A 21,352-nucleotide genomic window follows, 5' to 3' on the forward strand; every position below is an offset into this window, starting at 1 on the left:
GGACCCCAGTGATAAGCTGATACGCGTCTAATTTCTCTATCGGTGGCGTACACGCTGTGATCGACGCGATCGATCTACTACCTGCATATCGCACGCGGGTCGCTTCGCTTATGAGACAAGCTAAGGTTGAGCTAGGTCATCTCATCTGAAATATCTGAAATGACTGTGTGCAGACAAACTTTGAGCATATATTCCACGCATTGCGAGATGCCCTTATATGCGAAAGAAACATGATCTGAAGAAAAGTGGCGAGAGAAACGAACATAAACGTACGGTTAGATTAGATGAAAGAAAAATGCGCGCATCACATCGATCAATCGTGCCCTTTGTTGATTGTTCGAGAACGGCCACTGAGTTGTGGATTGTTAGAGAATGGACACTGACGCTGAGTCGATTATTAGTTCGCAGATACGCTCAGTGCAATTTCGACCCACTGATAAGCTTTTGCCTGATAAGCATCTAATTAGCACGATCGTATATCTTGTAATGATGTGATCTTGGTACAACTTTCGTATATGGCACTCATCTGGTTTGCCAGATAAGCTGGGTTGGCATTAACTCATAATATCTCAAAGCATATCCATTTTCTATCAAAAACAGTTTAACATAAATTGTACACACTCGGAAGCACAAGCAATTAAGCAGCTGCACCAACAAATTTGCGCGCCAGAGAACCAACCATGGCTAGGTGGAGGTGGTTATAGTCCGATCGCACGATCAAACACTAGGAAACGACATATCCGTCAATAGCATGTTGGTAATCATTTATGCCAGTCTTGAAGTACCACAACGTTGATACTTGATATATATTATTTCAGTTTGTGAATATAGTGGTAGGTATATATGCACGTCTACATTGTACTATTTGTTGTTTCCCAAGAAAAACAAATTTACGCGCCACGCTCTCTATTATTAGCTTAAGTAGGCCCACATGCAGGGAAGGTCAATGATTTGATTAGGACACGTAGGATGTTCCTGTGGTCTCTTAGAGGCCAAGAAGGCAAACTCTGCAGCGCTTGTAGCCATCAGCTAACGTACCCACACTCAACACTGACTCTGCGATGATCAAATCGTCAGAAAATTCAGTTCCCAGTTCCCAAACTAATCTGCGTCGTACTTACTCAACGTCCCAGAGGAAGTAGAAGAGGCTAAAAGCAACTCTAGCAGAGTCGGCATATGAGTAGTCATCATGATGGATTAATCCAACGATTAGAATAACCTAAAATGAACCGGTTAACTATTATGGAGTCTTATCTTGACTCTTTTGTGTGGTATGCATTATGGTTCGCCTCTTGCAATGACATCCAACATGGTTGGAACAACTCGAAGAGTCCAAATTTCACCTTCTTTATTGGCCCCAACCATTTTCCATACCTCTATAGAAATAAAAGGGTTTCTTGTTCGTTCATCAATTGGTATTCCTTTCCGTTTATACCCCTTTATCCAATTTTGGTCTCCCCCAGTTCAAGAGATTGAATGGCATTCACTGAAAAGCCATTATTCAATTGTTCAAAAAAAAACCGTGCACGGGTATGCAAGTTAAGTGCTGTATGAATAAAGATTGATTTTACTTCTGCACCTACGTTCATGGGTAGTTGAGGATGTGTGTGTGTGTGTGTGTGTGTGTGTGTGTGTGTGTTCATGCTAACACAAGAGCGGATCCAGTCGGTTGTTTCTCAACAACGATGATTATTCATTTAAGTCTTCAGGTGGCACATGCGGCTTGGATGAGTATAGTTATTGATTTATAGCGTGAAGGCTATGATCACTTCCTTGTTCTCATAGCAAAAGGCCCCCTTTTTCTTCTTGTTCTTTGCCAGAAGGCCTACTAAGGTGAGTACTACTTCTTCTACATAGTGAATTTACACGTACATGCTCTGACCCTGGCTACCAATCCCACAATTATGTCTCTCGGTTATCAATCTAGCGAGCTAGGGGGGTGGGGGGTCAAATTATGGTAATCTTACCATGAATGGATTCAAAAGGAAGAGGAAATCAATTCGAATTAAAAACAAGAAACATGCATGAGTGGAAACATTTTGTTAAAATTCTGACATTTTTTGGAATTCCCCAAACTTTTTTTGGAAACAAAAACATTGTTTGCATTTATGAACAAACTTTGAAAACAAGAACATTTTTTTTAAAATTCTGAAGAAAATTTTGAAACCACGCACATTCTTTGAAATATATATATTTATATTTTGAACAAATTTTGAAAATGAGAACATTTTTCAAAATTCTGAACATGGTTTTATTATGTTGGCTAGAATTTTAGAAGTGCACTTGTGAAAAGTACTCTAACAATCGGCGTCTTCAATCTTCTCAGGATTAAGAGCTTAAGCTATCTATTACGTACATTTTATGCTATCCATGCCTTACTCTTACTTTACTATTATGGATTGAAACTTGAGAAAACGAACATAGTCTTCTAGTGCCACGTAGGATTGGCCTGGTGTGTGGGCATTCATTCGGTCGCCCACACGGCCGTTTCACCACACAGGAGGGGCTGGTGTGTGGGCGTTCAGCAGTTTGCCCACACGTCACTTTGCACGCACACACAAGGGCTAGTGCGTGGGCATTTGCCATCTTGCCCACACGCCCGTCTCCTCTCCCACACCCAAGCTACTAGTTGCTATGTGTTTTTGCAGTGCACATGATAACTGCCCCTAGTGTGCTTTATAAGCAGGTGGCAACTCTCTTTTTCACCCGAGTTGTCATGTGTTTTTGCAGGATACACGACAACTGCCTAGTGTGCACGTAAGCAGATGACAACTCTCTTTTACTGAGTTGCCATGTGTTTTTGCATGGTACATGGCAACTGCCCTAACGTGCACGTAAACAGATGACAACTCTTTCTTTTTATATGGCAACTACCCTAGCATGCTTGTGAGCACATGGCAACTCTCTCAACTGCCTAGTGTTAGTATGTGGCAACTCCTAAAGTTATGAAATCACGGCAACTACATTAGATCAGACCATACATGGCAACTGTAGTTGAGCAACCATGGCAATTGCAGTTGTCCGACATGGCAACCGTAGTTCAGCGACATGGCAACTGCAGTTAAACGAACATGGACGAGGGTCTGGACCATGGCAACTGCGAGCGCGCGGTGACCGTCACGCGTGACATGCGGGACCAGGAGGTACGAGGCCAGACATACGGGCGTGTGGGCGTTATCAACTTCGCCCACACGCACGCATGTGAGAGGGATCGGGAGGGAAAAAGGTGTGTGGGCATTACTTGTTTTGCCCACACGTAGGTGTGTGGGCTGTTCCTCTTATACACCACACAAAATGTGTGGGCGGACTCCCTAACGGCCACACATGTGGCACTTATCGGGGTCCAAAAAGAAAAACAAATTTGCGGGGGCCCACGCGCAGAGAAGGTCAATGGTTTGATGAGGACGCGGGGTGTTTTTAATTGTGTGGTGTCTCAGAGGTCGGTCAAGACTCAAGAAGGCAAACTCCAGATAGCTTCTCCACGCTCAACACGTACTGACTCAGTGCTGACCAAATCCGTATACAATTCGGTTTCTCACGCTACTAATCTGCGCCGTGCGTGCTTACCCGGCGTCGCAGGAGCAGTCGACGAGGTTAACGGGGTAGCAGTCACCGAAACGAAAACGAGTGGGTATGCATGGGTAATGGGTAGCTTCATAACGGCGCACACGCACACGTGTTGATGCCTGTCGGCTACTCGATTAATAAATAAATCGTTAAACAAGCAGCCACATTGCCCAGGCGACCGTCGTGGCGGCCGGTAACTTGCTCAGGTCATCTGGGAGAGATGCGATACTCTGCCTAATCATTTCGCTGATTTCCTGCTGTGGGTAGCACGTAGGACCGAACACGTGCAGGATTGCCAGCTCCGTGGCGTTTTTGCATCCATTTTCGAGGCGCATATGCGATGGATGTGATCATCGCATATCTTGTCTCAGTGGAATCTGCTCTGTTTTTTCGTTTTGGTTTTGGCATGCACAGTTGGCACGCCGTCCGCATGTGCACACACGTCAGCATCTGACACGCAGGAGATGCTGCTTAGCTAACCACAGTTCCAGATCAGACCGTTCGATATGCAGATTTTTTTTAACGCAAGACCTCGCTATAATACCAAAACGATAGCTGCACGTACGATCGCGCTGTAGGCAGAATACACACATACACAAAAACTGCAAAACAGCACGCGTTTTGCACATGCGCTTACGTACGTGCTTGTCAGCGGATGGATCGAGCAAACGAGCCTGGCCGAACCCCGTGCACAGTACGCGCCGATGCCGATCGATCGACGCGGAGCCGACCGGCCCGATCGCACCGCAGATCGGCGGCCGACGGGACGAGACGACAGCCGCGCCCACCCGCACGAGACGCCAACAATAATCCTATACTCTACTGAAGCTTCCTGCAGATCCCGTCACTTCCTTCCTCTACCGCGCGCTCCACGTCAGGGATGTACGTAGGTCCCTGTCAGGCGGGCCCCGAGCGGCTCCGGGGTCCCCGTGCGCCCGTCGCATCGCACCGCACGGCGAGGTTTACCCGGAACGCTAATCCCGACCGAGCCCACCGCCCGGATCACACCCGCAACGGACCGGACACCTAATCCGGCCCCTGGCCGATGTATATATACACCAGCGTAGCACGGGCAGACCATCCAGAGCAAGCGCAAGTGGTGAAAACCATTTCCAAACACAGCACACACACGCACGCAGTTAGAGCGAGCGAGCAGCCGGCGGCCATGGGCGGCAGCGCGGCGGCCGGGAAGAGCGTGAACGGCGGGGGCAGGGCGGCGCCGAGGGTGCCGGTGCCGGAGGCGCGGCCGTTCCTCGACACGTTCCGGGCCAACCTCAAGGAGACCTTCTTCCCGGACGACCCGTTCCGCGCGGTGGTGCGGGAGCGGGGCTTCGGCCGGCGCGCGGCGGCCGCGCTCGGCTACTTCTTCCCGTTCCTGGAGTGGGCGCCGGCGTACAGGCTCGGCACCTTCAAGTCGGACCTCATCGCCGGCATCACCATTGCCAGCCTCGCCATCCCGCAGGGCATCAGCTACGCCAAGCTCGCCAACCTGCCGCCCATCCTCGGCCTCTGTAAGCGCATCACACATGGCCATATACATGTTGCCATTGCCGATTTGTTATGCCGGCCGCGCTCTGCGGTGCATGCATGCGCGTGAGCTAGTGACTCACTGTATCTACCACTACGTGACCGACTGCAGACTCGAGCTTCGTGCCGCCGCTGGTGTACGCGATGATGGGGAGCTCCAAGGACCTGGCGGTGGGGACGGTGGCGGTGGCGTCGCTGCTCATCGGCTCCATGCTGGGCGCCGAGGTTTCGGCGACGGAGAACCCGGCGCTCTATCTCCACCTGGCCTTCACGGCGACCTTCTTCGCCGGCGTCATCCAGGCCTCGCTTGGCATCCTCAGGCACGTCGTACCATGCATGAGCTTCGTGCTCACTCTATTAACTAATCAAACCATCGATTCCGATTAGGAAAATCACACCTAAGCTCTCTCTTGTGGGTTAAGCCACATACGTAGTTGGTGAGAAACTGAGAATGGACGAGTCCAAAAGCACAGTGGCACCTTTCTAACTTGTCAAAAGTTAATTAGCTTCTAGAGTATAATTAGCTGTAGCTCTAGATGCAGCAAGTTTAGGTGTAACTGCTACATAGAGCACGTACTTACTGAGATGGATGGATGCATGTGTGTACTACGTGCAGGCTGGGCTTCATCGTGGACTTCCTGTCGCACGCGGCGATCGTGGGGTTCATGGGCGGCGCGGCGACGGTGGTGTGCCTGCAGCAGCTCAAGGGCATGCTGGGGCTGGAGCACTTCACCACCTCCACCGACCTCGTCTCCGTCATGCGCTCCGTCTTCTCCCAGACACACCAGGTCCAGTATGCACTCATCGTCTGTTACTGGTACCCAAAAATAATTGACACTTGCATCTTGTTACTACCCATACATACATACTAGTAGCTAGTAGGCACGTACCTAGGACTCCAACTCCAAGAGCCCATAGTAGGTATGCACCTTTTCAGTGCTTTTTTCTTGCATATTGTGATCAAGCTAGTGGCTACTGGTAGAATTTTGCAGCACCGTGCGTATGTCTGTCCGTAGATAGTCGCCAAGAACTTATTAATAGGCCATGAAAAACGGACGGATGGCATGATGACACCGGTGCATGCGCGTGATACTTTGGGACTGGGCTCCCGGGGCACAAGCCTCTGGGGTAAATGGCTATATATGTCTAGACTGGCAAGGTTAATTACGTGCATGCCATGCCCGGGAAGGACACGACACGACACGACGGCGAGCTCCACTTGCCTCTACGGCCGGCCATGCCTATGTCCATCTCTGCACTGCAGCTTGGTCCAGCTCGCTGGCTGGGCACAGTCACATACGTACATATGAGGGACATGCATGACATGCACCCGATCGACCATTGCATGTGACTAGCTAGCTACTCCACTGTTAATAGTCCGTGTATGTTACTGACGGGTTCAATTGGTTGCATGGCTTTGATTTGCAGTGGCGATGGGAGAGCGTGGTGCTCGGCTGCGGCTTCCTCTTCTTCCTCCTCGTCACCCGCTTCTTCGTAAGTCAAGTCTACCAGTATGCTAATATTCTCACTTTACTTCCCAGATCTTTTGATCACCTTTTCTTTTTAAAATACTACCATATGCTTTCGATTGCCTTTTCATTTTTAATCACAAGTTAAACACCTCATGCTTAACTTGTGCGTGACAAAATCCCATTTCGCCTCTCCAGTGTAGGAGTGCAGTCCTCTAGTAGTAAGTGGCGCAAGAATCTCCGGTAAACTAATGACGTGCCCAATGACACCAAAAGGGGTGCATAAACTAGGACCACAAGAGAATCGATCGACCCGTCCATTCAAGGGATGGATCCATGGATCGCCACCAATCATTGGGCCTTTTCTTGCATCTCTAACTCCATTACTGTACTACTAGCAGCCTGTTATAATCGTCCATGACGTACTACCCCACTCTGTACTGTACTCGGATCGTGACAGCACAGACGCTACCTCGACCGTGACACGATGTTTTGGAGGTAATGGCGGTGCACGAGAGGCTAACCCCATTTGTGCACGCCTCGTAATCCAAAAGGCATGCTCTCTCTGCTCTCTATTCCATGGGTGCATATGGCTAGCTAGTGCTAGACCCAGTGTTTAGCTGCGTCAGTCTGTCAGTCAATCAGTCACAGGTCTGCTCGAGCTCGAGAGCTGCAGGAAAGACAATTTTGTGCTGTGAGCTTTCTGGAGATGAGGTTGCTAGGCGGGGCAGCGCCTACTCCACATGAGGACGCCCGCTCGTGAGTAGTTCATTGGCGGGACAAGAGAATCCATCCATTGGGCGCCTTTGGACACATAGCTCGCACCTGCACGCAGCACATGCCTCTCATCTCTGACGATCTGATCTTGCTCCATACTTCCACTGTCATCTTCCTCCTCGTCTCTGAACACCATGCTAAAAACAGCATGTGCCTTTACACAAACCCAATTTGACCTCTGCTCTCTACTACGTATTTTAGTTATCTAAACGCTTTTATATTTGTTTACGGAGGAAGTACGTAGTTTATGTGACTTGGGGGCTCCTTCCTTTTTGCGTCTGAAAAGGAGAAACCTTTTTGTCTTTTCAAGGTGTTGGTAAGTGATGGAGGAGCATAATTTTGAGCCAGACAGGCGTTGATTGCATCGTGTCATTTTCTGTCAGCAGGACAGTGCTTGACCTGCATCCTGACTATAGCTTGTTTTCGCATCGGTGTCACGCCGATGGCGAGATGCATGCATCGGACCAGATATCATGGGCGGGGAAAGAGCCGACCTGCGGAATTATTGCAAAAGGCCAAGCTCCACTAACCGCTCTATTATGGTGCGATAATTATTAACTAATCTGAAATGAGATGCCTGAGGAAGCTTGTTCTTGGGGAGAATATCACGTGTGGTAGTGTAGCCACTGAATTTTATATGTCCCGATCAAAAATTGATTGTTATTGAGTATGTTTATTGGCTGATTATTCCAATGTGTTCGTCATGTCTCAAAGCGCAACCGGCCATATGATATGCCCAGTATGGCTACATGCATTGTCCACGTGCAGAGGCCAGGGCCATCCTCCTATTTTATTTTATTTTTGATATGCCCAGTTCTGTTCTGAATTCTGATACTGCAAAACTCTGAATACTTATGATGAATACTGTCTTAGAATTACTGCTTCCTTGGTCTGAACTTTGAGGCTCTTGCTCCAAGTTGAACCAAGAATTGATTATCTAACAAACCATTTCTTAGTGCTCTGAAACCACTTCAAGTTAGCATCACTCTAAAAGTTATTAATGTTTCATGAAACTAATCTTATGTTTAATTTGGGCAGAGCAAGAGGCAGCCTAGGTTCTTCTGGGTATCCGCCGCCGCGCCATTGACGTCGGTCATCCTTGGGAGCCTCCTGGTCTACTTCACCCATGCTGAAAACCATGGCGTTCAAATTGTGAGCAACCCGTACATTCACCACAACATTTGCACGTTATGTGGACTGAATGACTGACTGACGCCGTTTTGGAACACTCTAGATCGGTAATCTGAAGAAAGGCCTGAACCCAATCTCCGTTACAAACCTCCAATTCACGCCGCCGTACATGATGCTCGCCCTGAAGACCGGCCTCATCACCGGCGTCATCGCCCTCGCCGTAAGCCCAACAAACTCATCTGCTCCGCTAGTACTGCCGCTGCACCGAAGTAAATTACACCGGCGAAAGATTTACTGACACCACATTCGCTCGCAGGAAGGGATCGCCGTTGGCCGGAGCTTCGCCATGTTCAAGAACTACCACATCGACGGCAACAAGGAGATGATCGCCATCGGGACGATGAACATCCTGGGGTCCTTCACCTCCTGCTACCTCACCACGGGGCCCTTCTCCCGGTCCGCCGTGAACTACAACGCCGGGTGCAAGACGGCCATGTCCAACGTGATCATGTCGCTGGCGGTGATGGTGACGCTCCTCTTCCTGACGCCGCTCTTCCACTACACGCCGCTGGTGGTGCTGTCGGCGATCATCATGTCGGCGATGCTGGGGCTCATCGACTTCCCGGCCGCCGTGCACCTCTGGCACGTGGACAAGGTGGACTTCTGCGTCTGCGCGGGGGCCTACCTCGGCGTCGTCTTCGGCAGCGTCGAGATGGGGCTGGTGGTGGCCGTGGCCATCTCGGTGCTGCGGGTGCTGCTCTTCGTGGCGCGGCCGAGGACGACCGTGCTGGGCAACGTGCCGGACACCAACATCTACCGCCGGATGGACCAGTACACGACCGCGCGGACGGTGCCCGGCGTGCTCGTGCTGCGGGTGGACTCGCCCATCTACTTCGCCAACTCCGGCTACCTTCGCGAGAGGTTCACCCGGTGGATCGACGAGGACGATGAACGGACCAGCGCCAAGGGCGAGACGGGCGTGCAGTACGTCGTCCTCGACATGGGTGGTAAGCTCCAAACAACTTGTCTGAAGAACTTTGCTCCGTCTGAAAGTTGGGCATTGGATCTGAAACTATCGTTTCTCTCCGCAGCTGTGGGCAGCATCGACACCAGCGGGACGAGCATGCTGGAAGAGCTCAAGAAGACCCTGGACAGGAGGGGCATTCAGGTAAGAACAGAGCAACACAAACTGTCATCTTTCTGAAGAAATTATATGTAATGCTTTTGTCACGAACCATGGCTGATTTCTCTTGGTTTCAGATCGTGCTGGCGAACCCGGGGAGCGAGATCATGAAGAAGCTGGAGAGCTCCAAGGTGCTGGAGCTCATCGGCCACGAGTGGATCTTCCCGACGGTGGGCGAGGCGGTGGCGGAGTGCGACTTCGTGCTGCACTCCCACAAGCCGGGCATGGTGGTGGACAGTGCCTCGCATGAGAACATGGTCTGATTGGGTCTGACCTGAGTTGAGTTGTTAACATGCAATGCAAGCCGAGATCGGTATAAACATCTCGAGCTATTGTACTCCTACATTGTGGATGAAATCCGCATGAAATGAATATCACCGTTTTTGTTGGTGTTGAAGCAAAAGCCAAGCTTGTGCAAATGCAATATATAGTCGATAATCTGAACAAATGATAGTACGAGACTGACCTTCCCAAACTTGCTTCTTGCATGGTTGCAAAGCCATCAGGTGTCTGTCCATTGGCAAAAATTTACTGCTACCCTAATTAACAGGCATTCAACAAAAAATCAGGACACAGATCAGAAATACACTTGCAGAGGACAGACACATAAGAACAGAAAAATTTAACACTTGCAGACTACAAATAACCAAATGGACAGACACATAAGAAAAGATCAGAGAAGTATAGACTACCAAATTCCAACATGAAAGATCAGTGTATCCGCATATTGTAAAAGGGGGTGAAAATTATATCCCTGAAAGAAGCATTCTCATATATCTTCATTGCAGACACAGAGAAACAGCGAAGGGCAACGGAATTACAAAATGCTTCGATTCATAAAAGTATCAGTAGGATTAACTAGTTAAACTAGGGGGCATTTCTGAACAAGGACAAAACTCCGAATGCATGAGCTCCTTGTTAACATTATCATGCAACCCATTACAGAAGAGATACTAAAGACATTGCTTGCTGCGGACTCCGAATCAAGACTCAGTCACTGTTTTGGGGCGCACACAGCCGCAGAAGGGCACCCTACTCTTCTTCTTCTGCCCGGCGTCATTCTTGTCCTTCTTTGCGTACACGTAGTCCCTCAAGAGCAGCCGCGACCGCTTCTCGGAGACCTTGACCCTCTTGAACTCATGCTCTTCCTCGAGCTTCAGCAGCACGTACTGTATCTTCTGGAGCTCGAGGTCCAGCCTCGCCACCTTCTCCGACCCTTTCTGCACCTGCTCGGAGATCTTCCTTCTGCTGGAATAGCCCTCTAGGTCGGCATTCACCTCGAATGCAGGATAATTCTCGGCCTTCTTTGTCAAACTGCTGTTGAAACCTATCTGTTCCAAGACAGAGCCCTCGATCTCCTGCAGCTGAGCCCTGATGCTGCTGTACTCTGAGCTCATGGGAGATTTGCCCTTGGAAGTTCCCTCGATTTTCTGCTTCACTTCCTCGATGCTTGCTTGGATGATTAGCAGACCCTGAGCATCGGTGGCGAGCTTCTCAAGGACATTTTTGGTCCATAACTGCTGAGGCTCCAGGGTTGCTGTTGATATCTCGAGCCTGTTGATCCCTAGGTCTCTTCCTCTTGCTATTTCAAAGGAAGTGTACTGACTCTTCACCTCCTCCACCTCTTGTATGTCATGTTCAGATGATGATGACTTGGCTGTTCCATTCTTGCAATCCTTCTCAGCAGTCTCCCACAGCTGGAGCATCTCATCATCAAGCTCAGCATTTGCATCACCACCAAGAGGGTAGACAGCGGCTCCAGAGCCATATGGTGGGCAAGTAGATACCTGGTCAAGTTCGATATCTTTCATGATCTGTGCTTGCTTCCCTTTGGAGTTATCGGCATCATATTTTTGCCTATCATCCTCCATGTATTGTTCCTTGTGCCTAATGCATGAACCTTTTCTTGATTTAAGATCTTGAATTTCTAGATTCGCCGACTCCAATTTAGCAGTGAATTCAGTAAACTCCTTATCTTGGCGGTCCTTCACATCTAATATCACAACCCGGAGTGCTTTAACTCTTGCAATTAAGCTGTCCAACTCCAAAACTCCTGATGGTATGTCTAGGAACTCTGAACCACGTCTGTCATCTTGTACAAGCTCCTGCATAACCAAATATATTATAAGTGAAAGGTATAACTATCTAGTTTACATGACATAATGCTATTTGTCAAGGAGAAAAACAAATTTCCTGTTTTAGTGTCACTATGGAGAACTTCTATAATAAACACAGCATATTGCATATCCGTGGAGAATGGAAAATGCTCCAGTTTCATAGGATGGAGTAGCTTACCAAATTGCCTTCTTTATCTGAAAGTAAATGGGTGCCTTCCTCCAGCATGCTTATCTGATCCGACAGAGATGCTAAAAGTGGCAGATATCTGCTCATCTCTGCCTTCAGTTCTGTAGTTTCTGCTCCCATGACGGCAATCCTTCTGTGCAGCTCATCAACATAAGCATCCCTTGAGGAGATTTCTTTCATTAGCATTCCCTTTTCAGTGATCATTCTGATCTCAAGAGCCTCGCATTCCATCATCAGCTCAAGTAGATGTTCCTCATAGATCATGACATTCACCGAACAAGTTATCATATCACTCACGAGTGAAACAATTTCCCTTTCATGTTGCTCATTCTCTTTTGTCACCATCTCAAGTGTAGACACCAAACTCTCTTCCTTCTGCTTATGAGTGTCAACATCTCCTTGCAACGCCACGTTAGCTTCACAAAGAAGAAGATAATCATTATCCCTAACAGCACCTTGTTCAGTTAGCGCTGCGATTTTCTCCTCAAGTTCACCTTTTGCATCTTCAGCAGAAGCCTCAAGATCCCTGAGAACTCTGCACAATTCCTGGTTTGTCTCCTGCAAGAATTGGTTCTTCTCATCTGCCTTGTGTAGCTCATCATCCTTCTGCATTAACCGTGCCATGCCATTGCTGAGTTCAATGTTCAACGTCTCCTCCTTTTCACTACCTTGCTGCAACCTTTGGCACATCTGTTCATTCAGCTCAATAAGCTTGTGATTTTCATTCCGCACAAAAAGCAATTCTGTTGCACCTGCCTCCACTTCTTTCTCAAGTTCACACTTCTGCAAGTGCAGATCTCTGAAGTCAATGACTATTTCTGTAAGAATTGTTCCAAGAACAGATAGCTCAGCTTCCATGAAGACATTTCTATGTTCACTCTCCTCTTTATGCTTTACATGGTTGCAAGTTTCACGAGACAAAGTCTGCAGCATAATTTCATCATGAATCACAGCAGGACGTCCCAAGTCCTTGCAGACATTGAGGATCTTTATTTGCTGTGAGATTCCCTCCCTTAGTTCCTTATTGTGTTTCAGCAATACTTCCTTCTCCTCTTCTTCATTTTTGGCTTCCTCCTTGAGCTGTGATATTACTACCTCTGCGGAATGAGCGGCCTTTATGAACTTCTGGCATTCATCAAAGAGAGCAAAGTTTTTGTCTTTAACATCAGCCAAACTATTATTCAAGATCAATGCACTGATAGAAGCATCTGTACAATCTTGCAGCTCTTGATCAAGCATCTCGTCCATATGGCAGATTTTCTCTTGCAGGGAAGAAACTGTCGCTTCAAAGTCATTTATCTGTATTTGGTGCAACCTGAGCAAAGCTTCATGCTGTTCATTTCTAATTTCCACCTGATCTTGTAGATTCTCAAGTTGACTATATAAGAGGTCTTTCTCTGCTAACAGGGATGAGTTCTTGCCTCCCAGATCAGCATGCTCATCCTCCAGAGATTTCATAGCCAGTGTGGCGCTCTCCAGCTGACAGGAAATAAGATTTGGATCAGATAGGAACGGGACTGTTCAAGCAGACTATGAAGAAGAGTATAATTTGTACTAACAAGGGAACTTAAGACGGATGAATATTTAATCAGATAGTTAAGAGTGAAGGCACAATTATAGTAATACCTGGAACAGAATATTGTCCTTTTCAGCAAGAAGAGCAGAGTTATTGGCAAGATAAGACCGGGACAGTTCTTCTGAATCTTTTAACTTCATTCTCAGTTCTCCCATCTCAGAATTCACATTAGAGAATGAAATCTCCAACATGGACTTTTGCTCCGAAATAGCAGCATATTTTTTATTGAGGATATGTAGTTCCCGTGCCAGAGCATCCTTCTCAGAACTATGCAAGCAAACATCATATTTCAGAGAGCTTTGTGAAGCTCCCAGTTCTTTTATGATCTCCTTCAGGGCTTCAGTTTCAACAATTGCATTTGAAAATGATTTCTTCAAGATCAAACACTCGTCTGACAGCTTCTCCATCTCACATGTTTTTTCCTCGAGTAACTGCTGGAGTGCTGCTGCACTTCTGTTTACTGCCTCCATCTCATGTTCCAGTGAACAGTACTGCTTCTCCAGAATTTCTGTCTCTTTCTTCTGATGGGTCAATTGACTCTGAAGTATCTCCTTGTCACCAATGTGGAGCCCCACTTCATTCTCTAGATTCACTTTCATTTCCTTCAACATGTCCAGTTCATCGTGAAGGCCACTGATAGTTAATTCAGAAGAAAGATTTTGTTCACCAAGGATACGGTTGTCCTCTGCATGCTTGGATATCATGCTCTCAAGGTCCAACTTGCTGCTCTCCATCTCATTCAATTTATCACTCAGCCTCTCAATCTTCAAAACCAACCCACTGACTTCTTCCTGAGACTGAGAATGCATATTTGTCATCATAAGAAGAGATGCTTCAGCTTCAATGTGCTTATGTGCTTCATCTTTTAGCTTAGTCTGCAAGTTATCCACCTCTTCTCTCTTCTGTTTGAGTTCTTTATCAAGCATTTGCCCTTTTTGTTCAGAATTCTCTAGTTCAGCCTGCACTTCAGAGAGTTGAGATTCTAGATCAGATACTCTCGCCAAGGACTGCTTGTGCTGAAGAAGAGCTGAGTCCTTTTTGGTATTCAGCAGCAAGATGGTGTTCTTAAGCTCCGAAGACACTTTTTCCACTTCATTCAACTTTCTGTTCAGCTTGTTCATCTCAAGGGCTAACCTGTTCACTTCTTCCTGAGAATTAGAATATAGATTAGTTATTGTGAGAAGAGCTGCTTCAACCTCGGCATTCTTTCGGGCTTCATTTTTCAGACTAGTCTGCAAGGTATCCACCTCTTCTCTCTGCTGCTTGAGTTCTTTATCAAGCATTTGCCCTTTTTGTTCAGAATTCTCTAGTTCAGCCTGCACTTGAGAGAGTTTAGATTCTAGATCAGATACTCTCACCAAGGACTGCTTGTGCTGAAGAAGAGTTGTGTCCTTTTCGGTATCCAGCAGCAAGATGGTGTTCTTGAGCTCCGAAGACACGTTTTCCACTTCATTCAACTTTCTGTTCAGCTTGTTAATCTCAAGGGCTAACCTGTTCACTTCTTCCTGAGAATTAGAATATAGATTAGTTATCGTGAGAAGAGCTGCTTCACCCTCAGCATTCTTTCGGGATTCATCTTTCAGACTAGTCTGCAAGGTATCCACCTCTTCTCTCTTCTGCTCGAGCTCTTTATCAAGCATTTCCTCTTTTTGTTCAGAATTCTCTAGTTCAGCCTGCACTTGAGAGAGTTTAGATTCCAGATCAGATACTCTAACCAAGGACTGCTTGTGCTGAAGAAGAGCTGTGTCCTTTTCGGTATTCAGCAGCAAGATGGTGTTCTTGAGCTCCGAAGACACGCTTTCCACTTCATTCAACTTTCTGTTCAGCTTGTTAATCTCAATGGTTAACCTGTTCACTTCTTCCTGAGAATTAGAATATAGATTAGTTATCATGAGAAGAGCTGCTTCACCCTCAGCATTCTTTCGGGCTTCATCTTTCAGACTAGTCTGCAAGCTGTCGACCTCTTCTTTCTTCTGCTCGAGTTCATCATCAAGCATTTGCCCTTTTTGTTCAGAATTTCCTAGTTCAGCCTGCACTTGAGAGAGTTTAGATTCCAGATCAGATACTCTCACCAAGGACTGCTTGTGCTGAAGAAGAGCAGTGTCCTTTTCGGTATTCAGCAGCAAGATAGTGTTCTTAAGCTCTGAAGACACATTTTCCACTTCATTCAACTTTCTATTCAGCCTGTTAATCTCAAGTGCTAACCTGTCCACTTCTTCCTGAGAACTAGAATACAGATTAGTTATTGTGAGAAGAGCTGCTTCACCCTCAGTATGCTTTCGTGCTTCATCTTTCAGGCTAGTCTGCAAGCTATCGACCTCTTCTTTCTTCTGCTCAAGTTCTTTATCAAGCATTTGCACTTGTTGTTCAGCATTCTCGAATTCAACCTGCATCACTGAAAGCTTAGATTCCAGATCAGATATTTTTACCAACGACTGCTTGTGCTGAAGAAGAGTTGTGTCCTTCTCGGAATTCAGAAGCAAGATGGTGCTCTTAAGCTCGAAAGACAGGTTCTCCATCTCATTCAACTTTCCGTTCAGCGTCTCATTCTCCAGGGCCAATCTATTTACTTCTTCCTGTGATTGGGAGTACTGGTTCTCTTTTGAGATAAGCAATGTTTCAGCTTCCACACGTTTCTTGCCCTCATCTTGCAGACTTGACTGAAGAAAATCAACCATGACATTCTTTTGAGCAAATTCTTGCTCCAGCACCTGCAACTTCTGCTCAGTCTTCTCCGCCTCCATCTGTGTCTCCGAGACTTCTGACTTCAGATCGGTTACTCTTTCTAAGGACAGCTGCAGTTGAACAAGTGCTGCATCTTTCTCGGTATTCAAAACAGAGATGGTGTTCATAAGTTCACACAATAAGTCCTCCACAATCAGATTGCTGTCCTGCACTTCACTTAACTCATCGTTTAACTTTTGAAGATCCATAACAAGCTTACCCACTTCTTCCTGAGATTCAGAATGCAGGTTTGCCACCACCCTAAGTTCTGCTTCCGCATGCACCCGTTTATGGCCTTCCTCCTCCAAATTATTGTGAAGGCCACCCACCACGTCTTTGTGGTGTTTCAGTTCTTGTTCCAGCAAATGGACTTTCTCCTTATTTTTATCCAGATCTGACTGTACATCGAAAAGATGTGCTTCTAAATAAGAAAGTCTCTCCAAGGACTGCTGCTGTTGAAGTAGCATTGCATTTTTCTCAGAATCCATCTCCAAAATGGTGTTCTTGAGTTCTCGTGAAATGTTCTGCAGATTCAACCTATCATTTTCAGCCTCACTAAGCTTCTCGCTTAAGGTTTCAAGATTTTGTGCTAGTGTCTTGGCTTCTTCCTGGGACTGCAAATGTAGGTTCTCTACTCTGAGAAGAGTTGTTTCGGCAAGAATGCACTTCTGCCCTTCCTTGTGCAAACTACTTTGAAGGTTACCAACTTCTTCGGTCTTGCATACAAGTTCTCGCTCCAGTATCTGGGCTTTATTTGCAATCTTCTCTGTTTCCGATTGTGCAAACAGAAGTTGAGCTTCCAAATCACTCAATTTCTTGTTGGAATATTCAAGATCTTGTGCCAGGCTTTTAACCTCTTCCTGAGACTGGGAATGCAGGTCTTCCATTGCAAGAAGAGCTGCTTCCTTTTGCATGTAATTGAAGTGTTCATCCTGCAGCCGAGTATGTATGGCACCAGCCTCTTCTCTCTTCTGCTCAAGTTCTTGCACCAGCAACTGTACCTTCAGTTCAATCTTCTCCTGCTCTGATTGTGACTTCAAGAGCTTGCATTCCAGATCAGAAACCTCCTCAGTACACTGCTGATGTTGTAGTAGAGCCACATCTTTTTCAGTATTTATTTGTGAGACAGTGCTCCTCAGGGAGTGGATCTCACTCTCGAATTCACTCTTTGAATCCGCCAGATCTTTTCTATTTTGTGCAAGTTCTTGCTGCTGCATCATGATCTTCTGGCCCAGAGTTTCAAGCTCGGATTGCATTGTGTTGTTACATGACTCGGCACTGTTTACATTCTGAACTTCCCTGTCCATATGATCAGAGAGTTTCTTGAGTTCGTTGTGTGACTTAGAGAGCTCAGTCTCTAAAGCAGACAATCTTTTGGTGGATTCGCTGTACTGCACAAGGGCTTTGTCCTTCTCAGAAATCAAACATGAGATGGTGTCCTTAAGGCTTTGGCATTCATTCTCAGCATTGTTTGCCCGATGAGACTCAGATGAAACTTGTTGCTTCAGACTTTGGCTCTCTGCTAATAATTTGGAAATTTCATTTTGCAAATTCATGATGTCATCACTTGCATCTTGTTTCCCTTTAGCATCTGGGCTTTCAAAACTGAGGCCTTTTCTTACTTTCCCATCAGAGAAATTGAGACGATGGGCACTATCACAGCTTTCAAACAAATCAGTGAACTGTTTGAGACCTTTGCGACTTGATAAAGAACCTATTTCATCAGGGTGTGTACCATTCCTCTTGACAGTAAATAGCGGTGGTGAAACACCAAGTGCATCCCTGTGGAGATCATCAGGTTCAAAAGGTGCACGCAAGGGTGTCATCATTTCTGGTGTACGTGGTTCCCCTTCCTGGCTTGAGGAGGGCGAGTCCTCAGACATTGATGGCATCTGATTTGGAAACTCCTCTGAAATTGTCCGATGGGCCTGCCGGAGTGCACCAGTTGCTTGATCGTACCTTTCTGCTAAGGCACGGTATGCTCTGTAAAACTCTTCCACATGTTTCATGAGCTCAGGGCGTTTTTTATAGTACATTTCTGCTCTCCTTGCAAAAGAATCAGCATCTTCATTGATAAGTTTTATCATCGCCTTGACCATCATATCCATGTCTGTTCACAAAAAGAAATTCAATTAGCCACATGCCATTCAATATTACTAGTTTATTTTTGTTAATTCTACTTTCAACAATGTAATCAGATTCTACATGATGTATCAACAAAGTAAATACAAAATGATGAGAGATGAATGTTGGTCAGAAATAAAATATTACTCCCAGGAAGTAAAAAATATGTTTAATACAAGAAAATGCAAAGGAACCAAACAAATATCTTATTATATACACATACATACTGAACTCCCAAAAAACTAACCAAACAACATATTAAGCCTATTGTAACATAAATATTTTGGTAATACTGTTTCTTTTATAGACCGGGTTTTGGTAATACTGTTCCTAATCATACAATAGCTTTTCAGTTCAAAAATCATAAGATAGCAAATTAAGCATGTGGAGAATCATGACAATGAGGTGAACTGAAGTAGTCACGTATTTATGCTATTATTAAAAATAGATATGGTAGGTTTATGTAGTGTTGCATAATCACATTACAAGCAACATCATTTAGTTTGTGAATTACAATGTGCTACTGCAATTTGCAAACAAAAATTCAAGTTAGTGTCAGCCCAGCCTCTTTGTTGACTTCAGAAATTAATTCAAGTTGAAGGATCAAAATTTTGTTATCTACGATAGGCGCTGTCTTTTGCTGTCACCTTTCTACCTCAATAAAGAGAGATGCCTATTTCGCATTGATGAACTTTCGATTGCCAGATATGAGATTATATCAGTCTGGTGCTGAGAACTTGAGAAGATGGTCCAAAGTGGTCATGAACAAAATTTACAGACTAAATGATCATGAAACAAAGGCACTTAGCAGGCTTTGTAAATCTACATGAAAAAGTTATGTAAATTGGATCTGTTTGTGGCACACACGTTATTAGGAATTCAACTAGCAAATTTACAAACAATATAAGCTGGATTGCATGGATTATTGAGATCAGAATGTTCCAACACACCAAACACAGATATCCAGCAAAGGCAAGTTTTGAACTATCTGCCAGACAAGAAAACGTATATACAGGAAAATGGCTTGCATTGCATGTGCATTTTATATTTAATTGAGTGGTTATAAGGCATAATGCAAAGCTCAACAAAACTATGTTCGCTCATATGTACAATTTTCGATACTAACGCATGTACTCCACACTAAATTAACAAGAAAGCATAAACAATAACGAATCGTGCGAAAAAATGCATACCGGTAAGATTCTCCTGAAGCCACTTGGAGTTCTTAGGGCTGATATGGCTAACCCACAACCATGAGTACCGTGTATTATTCGAGTCATGACGGACTAAAGTCGCCATTGTGAGAGAGGAGCAAGGTAAATCACCACAGATGGCACGATGTTTCTCAGCTTCTTTGGTGCTCAGGATTGAGCAACCCTGTGGTATAATATCATGTGTGTTGGCAGAAGATGGTTCTGATGCTTCAGAATACGCATTTAAGCAGCCGTTAAGTATATCATGCTTCCGGGCAAAGCGAAGAGCGAGGAGCCCGAAGAGCAGACAGAATCTCCCAATTTGTAAGCAGTTTACCTACAGTGCACAAGTATAGATCGATCAGCAGTTAAAAGTAGGATTTACAATTTCCTTTTTTTTCAGAAACTGCATGAATGGAATTTATGGAATGGGGAAACAGCACAATGTAAGCTCAAAATTAGGAGTCAAGATTGGTATACTAGTCAGTAAATATTCACCTCCCATCCACAGATTTCCTGATAAACGCAGCAGAATGGATGAAGTCTTGAACCAGTTTCGGAGCATACAAATTAAGACAGGTTAACAATCCCACTGCATTACGCCCAGAAAAGAAACAGTGTTCAGTAAAGAGATGAAAACAAACTAAAACTGCAAGAAATGGAAGAAAATGAAACTGCAGGGATGATTAGCTATGAAGATACTGGAAAAGGAGGTCCAATGCTATGGAACATGGTAAAATCAGGAGAGAGAAATAAGTAGAAGAAGATAAACATTCACACACCCCTAGAGCTTGGAGGCCAATGCTACATCAGACTAGAGCGAATCAAGCAATGGTGCCCCACCCAACCAGAGGCAAGAAAAGCACCAACTGGGAGGCAGATACCAACCAACAAACACCAGAATGCGCCGGAAAAGGCTGAACCGGAGAACAGATCAAGAGGAGAAGACGGAGAAGCACGGGTTGTTGGTAAAGATCCAATCTCGGAGCGGAGGAGGGAGGGAGGGAGGGAGGGAGGGAAGCGCAGTGGCGTACCGCGGTGGAGTCCGGCTGGCGGCGACAAGGCAGGCAAGAATCAAGATCCCATCTCACCTCACGGTCTCGCCCCCATTGCCTGTGGTCAGCACGCCACTCACCAGTCACCAGCAGCAGCAGTGCCCTTGAAGTGTGCACATGCCGAGGGAAGGCTGTGCAAAGCGCAAAGGAAAAGCAGAGGGCCGGTCGAGGCCAAGCGCAAGCGGGCGCGGCACTGGGGGGAAACACACTGTGGGAGGATAGCGGAGTTTTTGGTTGGGTTGTGATTTGAGCTGTGCGATTGATTTACCGGTGGTTAGTGTGGCAATGAAAGCGGTCCTTGATGGCAATAATAATGATAAAACCAATCGAGTGGCGATGCTTTTCTGAAAAGTAAATCGGGTGAACGGGCGGACGGTGATGTTCTATTGCCAATTAAATCCGGGGTTAAGAGAAGTTGAAATGTTTATCCAGGACAGAAGGAAACTGCCGCCGGGGTTGATGGGCGGGTTAAATATTGCATTTACCCACCCGTTTGACCGCGGTGTCTTTACTCTGGCCTGGCCTCTGGCCTCTGCAGTTCACATGTGTTGTTTCCGCCGCTGCTGATTCCTGGCTGTGTCTTCTAGAGAAACCCAAGACATGTTTTCTACTGCTGCAGAAGGCACGCTTGACTGACTTAACCTGGGATTAATCCAGAGACAGAGAGAAACCCGAGGGAAAACGAAATGATGAGGTTGATCTGAACGATCCCCATGCCCATG

The 21,352-nt window shown here is 46.1% G+C and overlaps 2 protein-coding genes across 2 annotated transcripts; one reads left to right on the top strand and one right to left on the bottom strand.

The window, feature by feature from the left end:
- The first annotated feature begins 4,638 nt into the window (after positions 1-4,638).
- LOC123093233 (sulfate transporter 3.1) lies at positions 4,639-10,057 on the top strand. The gene is made up of 9 exons (XM_044515142.1): positions 4,639-5,078; positions 5,207-5,414; positions 5,711-5,882; positions 6,523-6,588; positions 8,379-8,492; positions 8,575-8,691; positions 8,788-9,478; positions 9,563-9,639; positions 9,732-10,057. Exons 1-9 carry the CDS (start codon positions 4,733-4,735, stop codon positions 9,915-9,917), a joined length of 1,977 nt encoding a protein of 658 aa, XP_044371077.1. The 5' UTR covers positions 4,639-4,732; the 3' UTR covers positions 9,918-10,057.
- A 279-nt stretch (positions 10,058-10,336) lies between these two features.
- LOC123093232 (protein NETWORKED 1D) lies at positions 10,337-20,863 on the bottom strand. The gene is made up of 6 exons (XM_044515141.1): positions 20,610-20,863; positions 20,074-20,167; positions 19,576-19,912; positions 13,585-18,368; positions 11,950-13,437; positions 10,337-11,759 (listed from the first exon to the last, which is right to left on the bottom strand). The coding sequence occupies exons 3-6, from the start codon at positions 19,679-19,681 to the stop codon at positions 10,638-10,640; spliced, it is 7,500 nt and encodes a 2,499-aa protein (XP_044371076.1). The 5' UTR covers positions 19,682-19,912; positions 20,074-20,167; positions 20,610-20,863; the 3' UTR covers positions 10,337-10,637.
- Between the last annotated feature and the right edge of the window lie 489 nt (positions 20,864-21,352).

This window comes from Triticum aestivum, chromosome 4B, assembly GCF_018294505.1.
Source record: "Triticum aestivum cultivar Chinese Spring chromosome 4B, IWGSC CS RefSeq v2.1, whole genome shotgun sequence".
Taxonomy (NCBI): domain Eukaryota; kingdom Viridiplantae; phylum Streptophyta; class Magnoliopsida; order Poales; family Poaceae; genus Triticum; species Triticum aestivum.

Excerpts from the sequence above, each read along its gene's own strand:
- LOC123093233 (XM_044515142.1), top strand. The coding sequence starts at position 4,733 with ATGGGCGGCAGCGCGGCGGCCGGGAAGAGCGTGAACGGCGGGGGCAGG. Across the intron at positions 8,493-8,574 it reads AAAACCATGGCGTTCAAATT|ATCGGTAATCTGAAGAAAGG; the intron begins GTGAGCAACCCG and ends GGAACACTCTAG. Across the intron at positions 8,692-8,787 it reads CCGGCGTCATCGCCCTCGCC|GAAGGGATCGCCGTTGGCCG; the intron begins GTAAGCCCAACA and ends ATTCGCTCGCAG.
- LOC123093232 (XM_044515141.1), bottom strand. The coding sequence starts at position 19,681 with ATGGCGACTTTAGTCCGTCATGACTCGAATAATACACGGTACTCATGG. Across the intron at positions 18,369-19,575 it reads GCTTCAGGAGAATCTTACCG|ACATGGATATGATGGTCAAG; the intron begins GTATGCATTTTT and ends TTTTGTGAACAG. Across the intron at positions 13,438-13,584 it reads AGGACAATATTCTGTTCCAG|CTGGAGAGCGCCACACTGGC; the intron begins GTATTACTATAA and ends ATTTCCTGTCAG.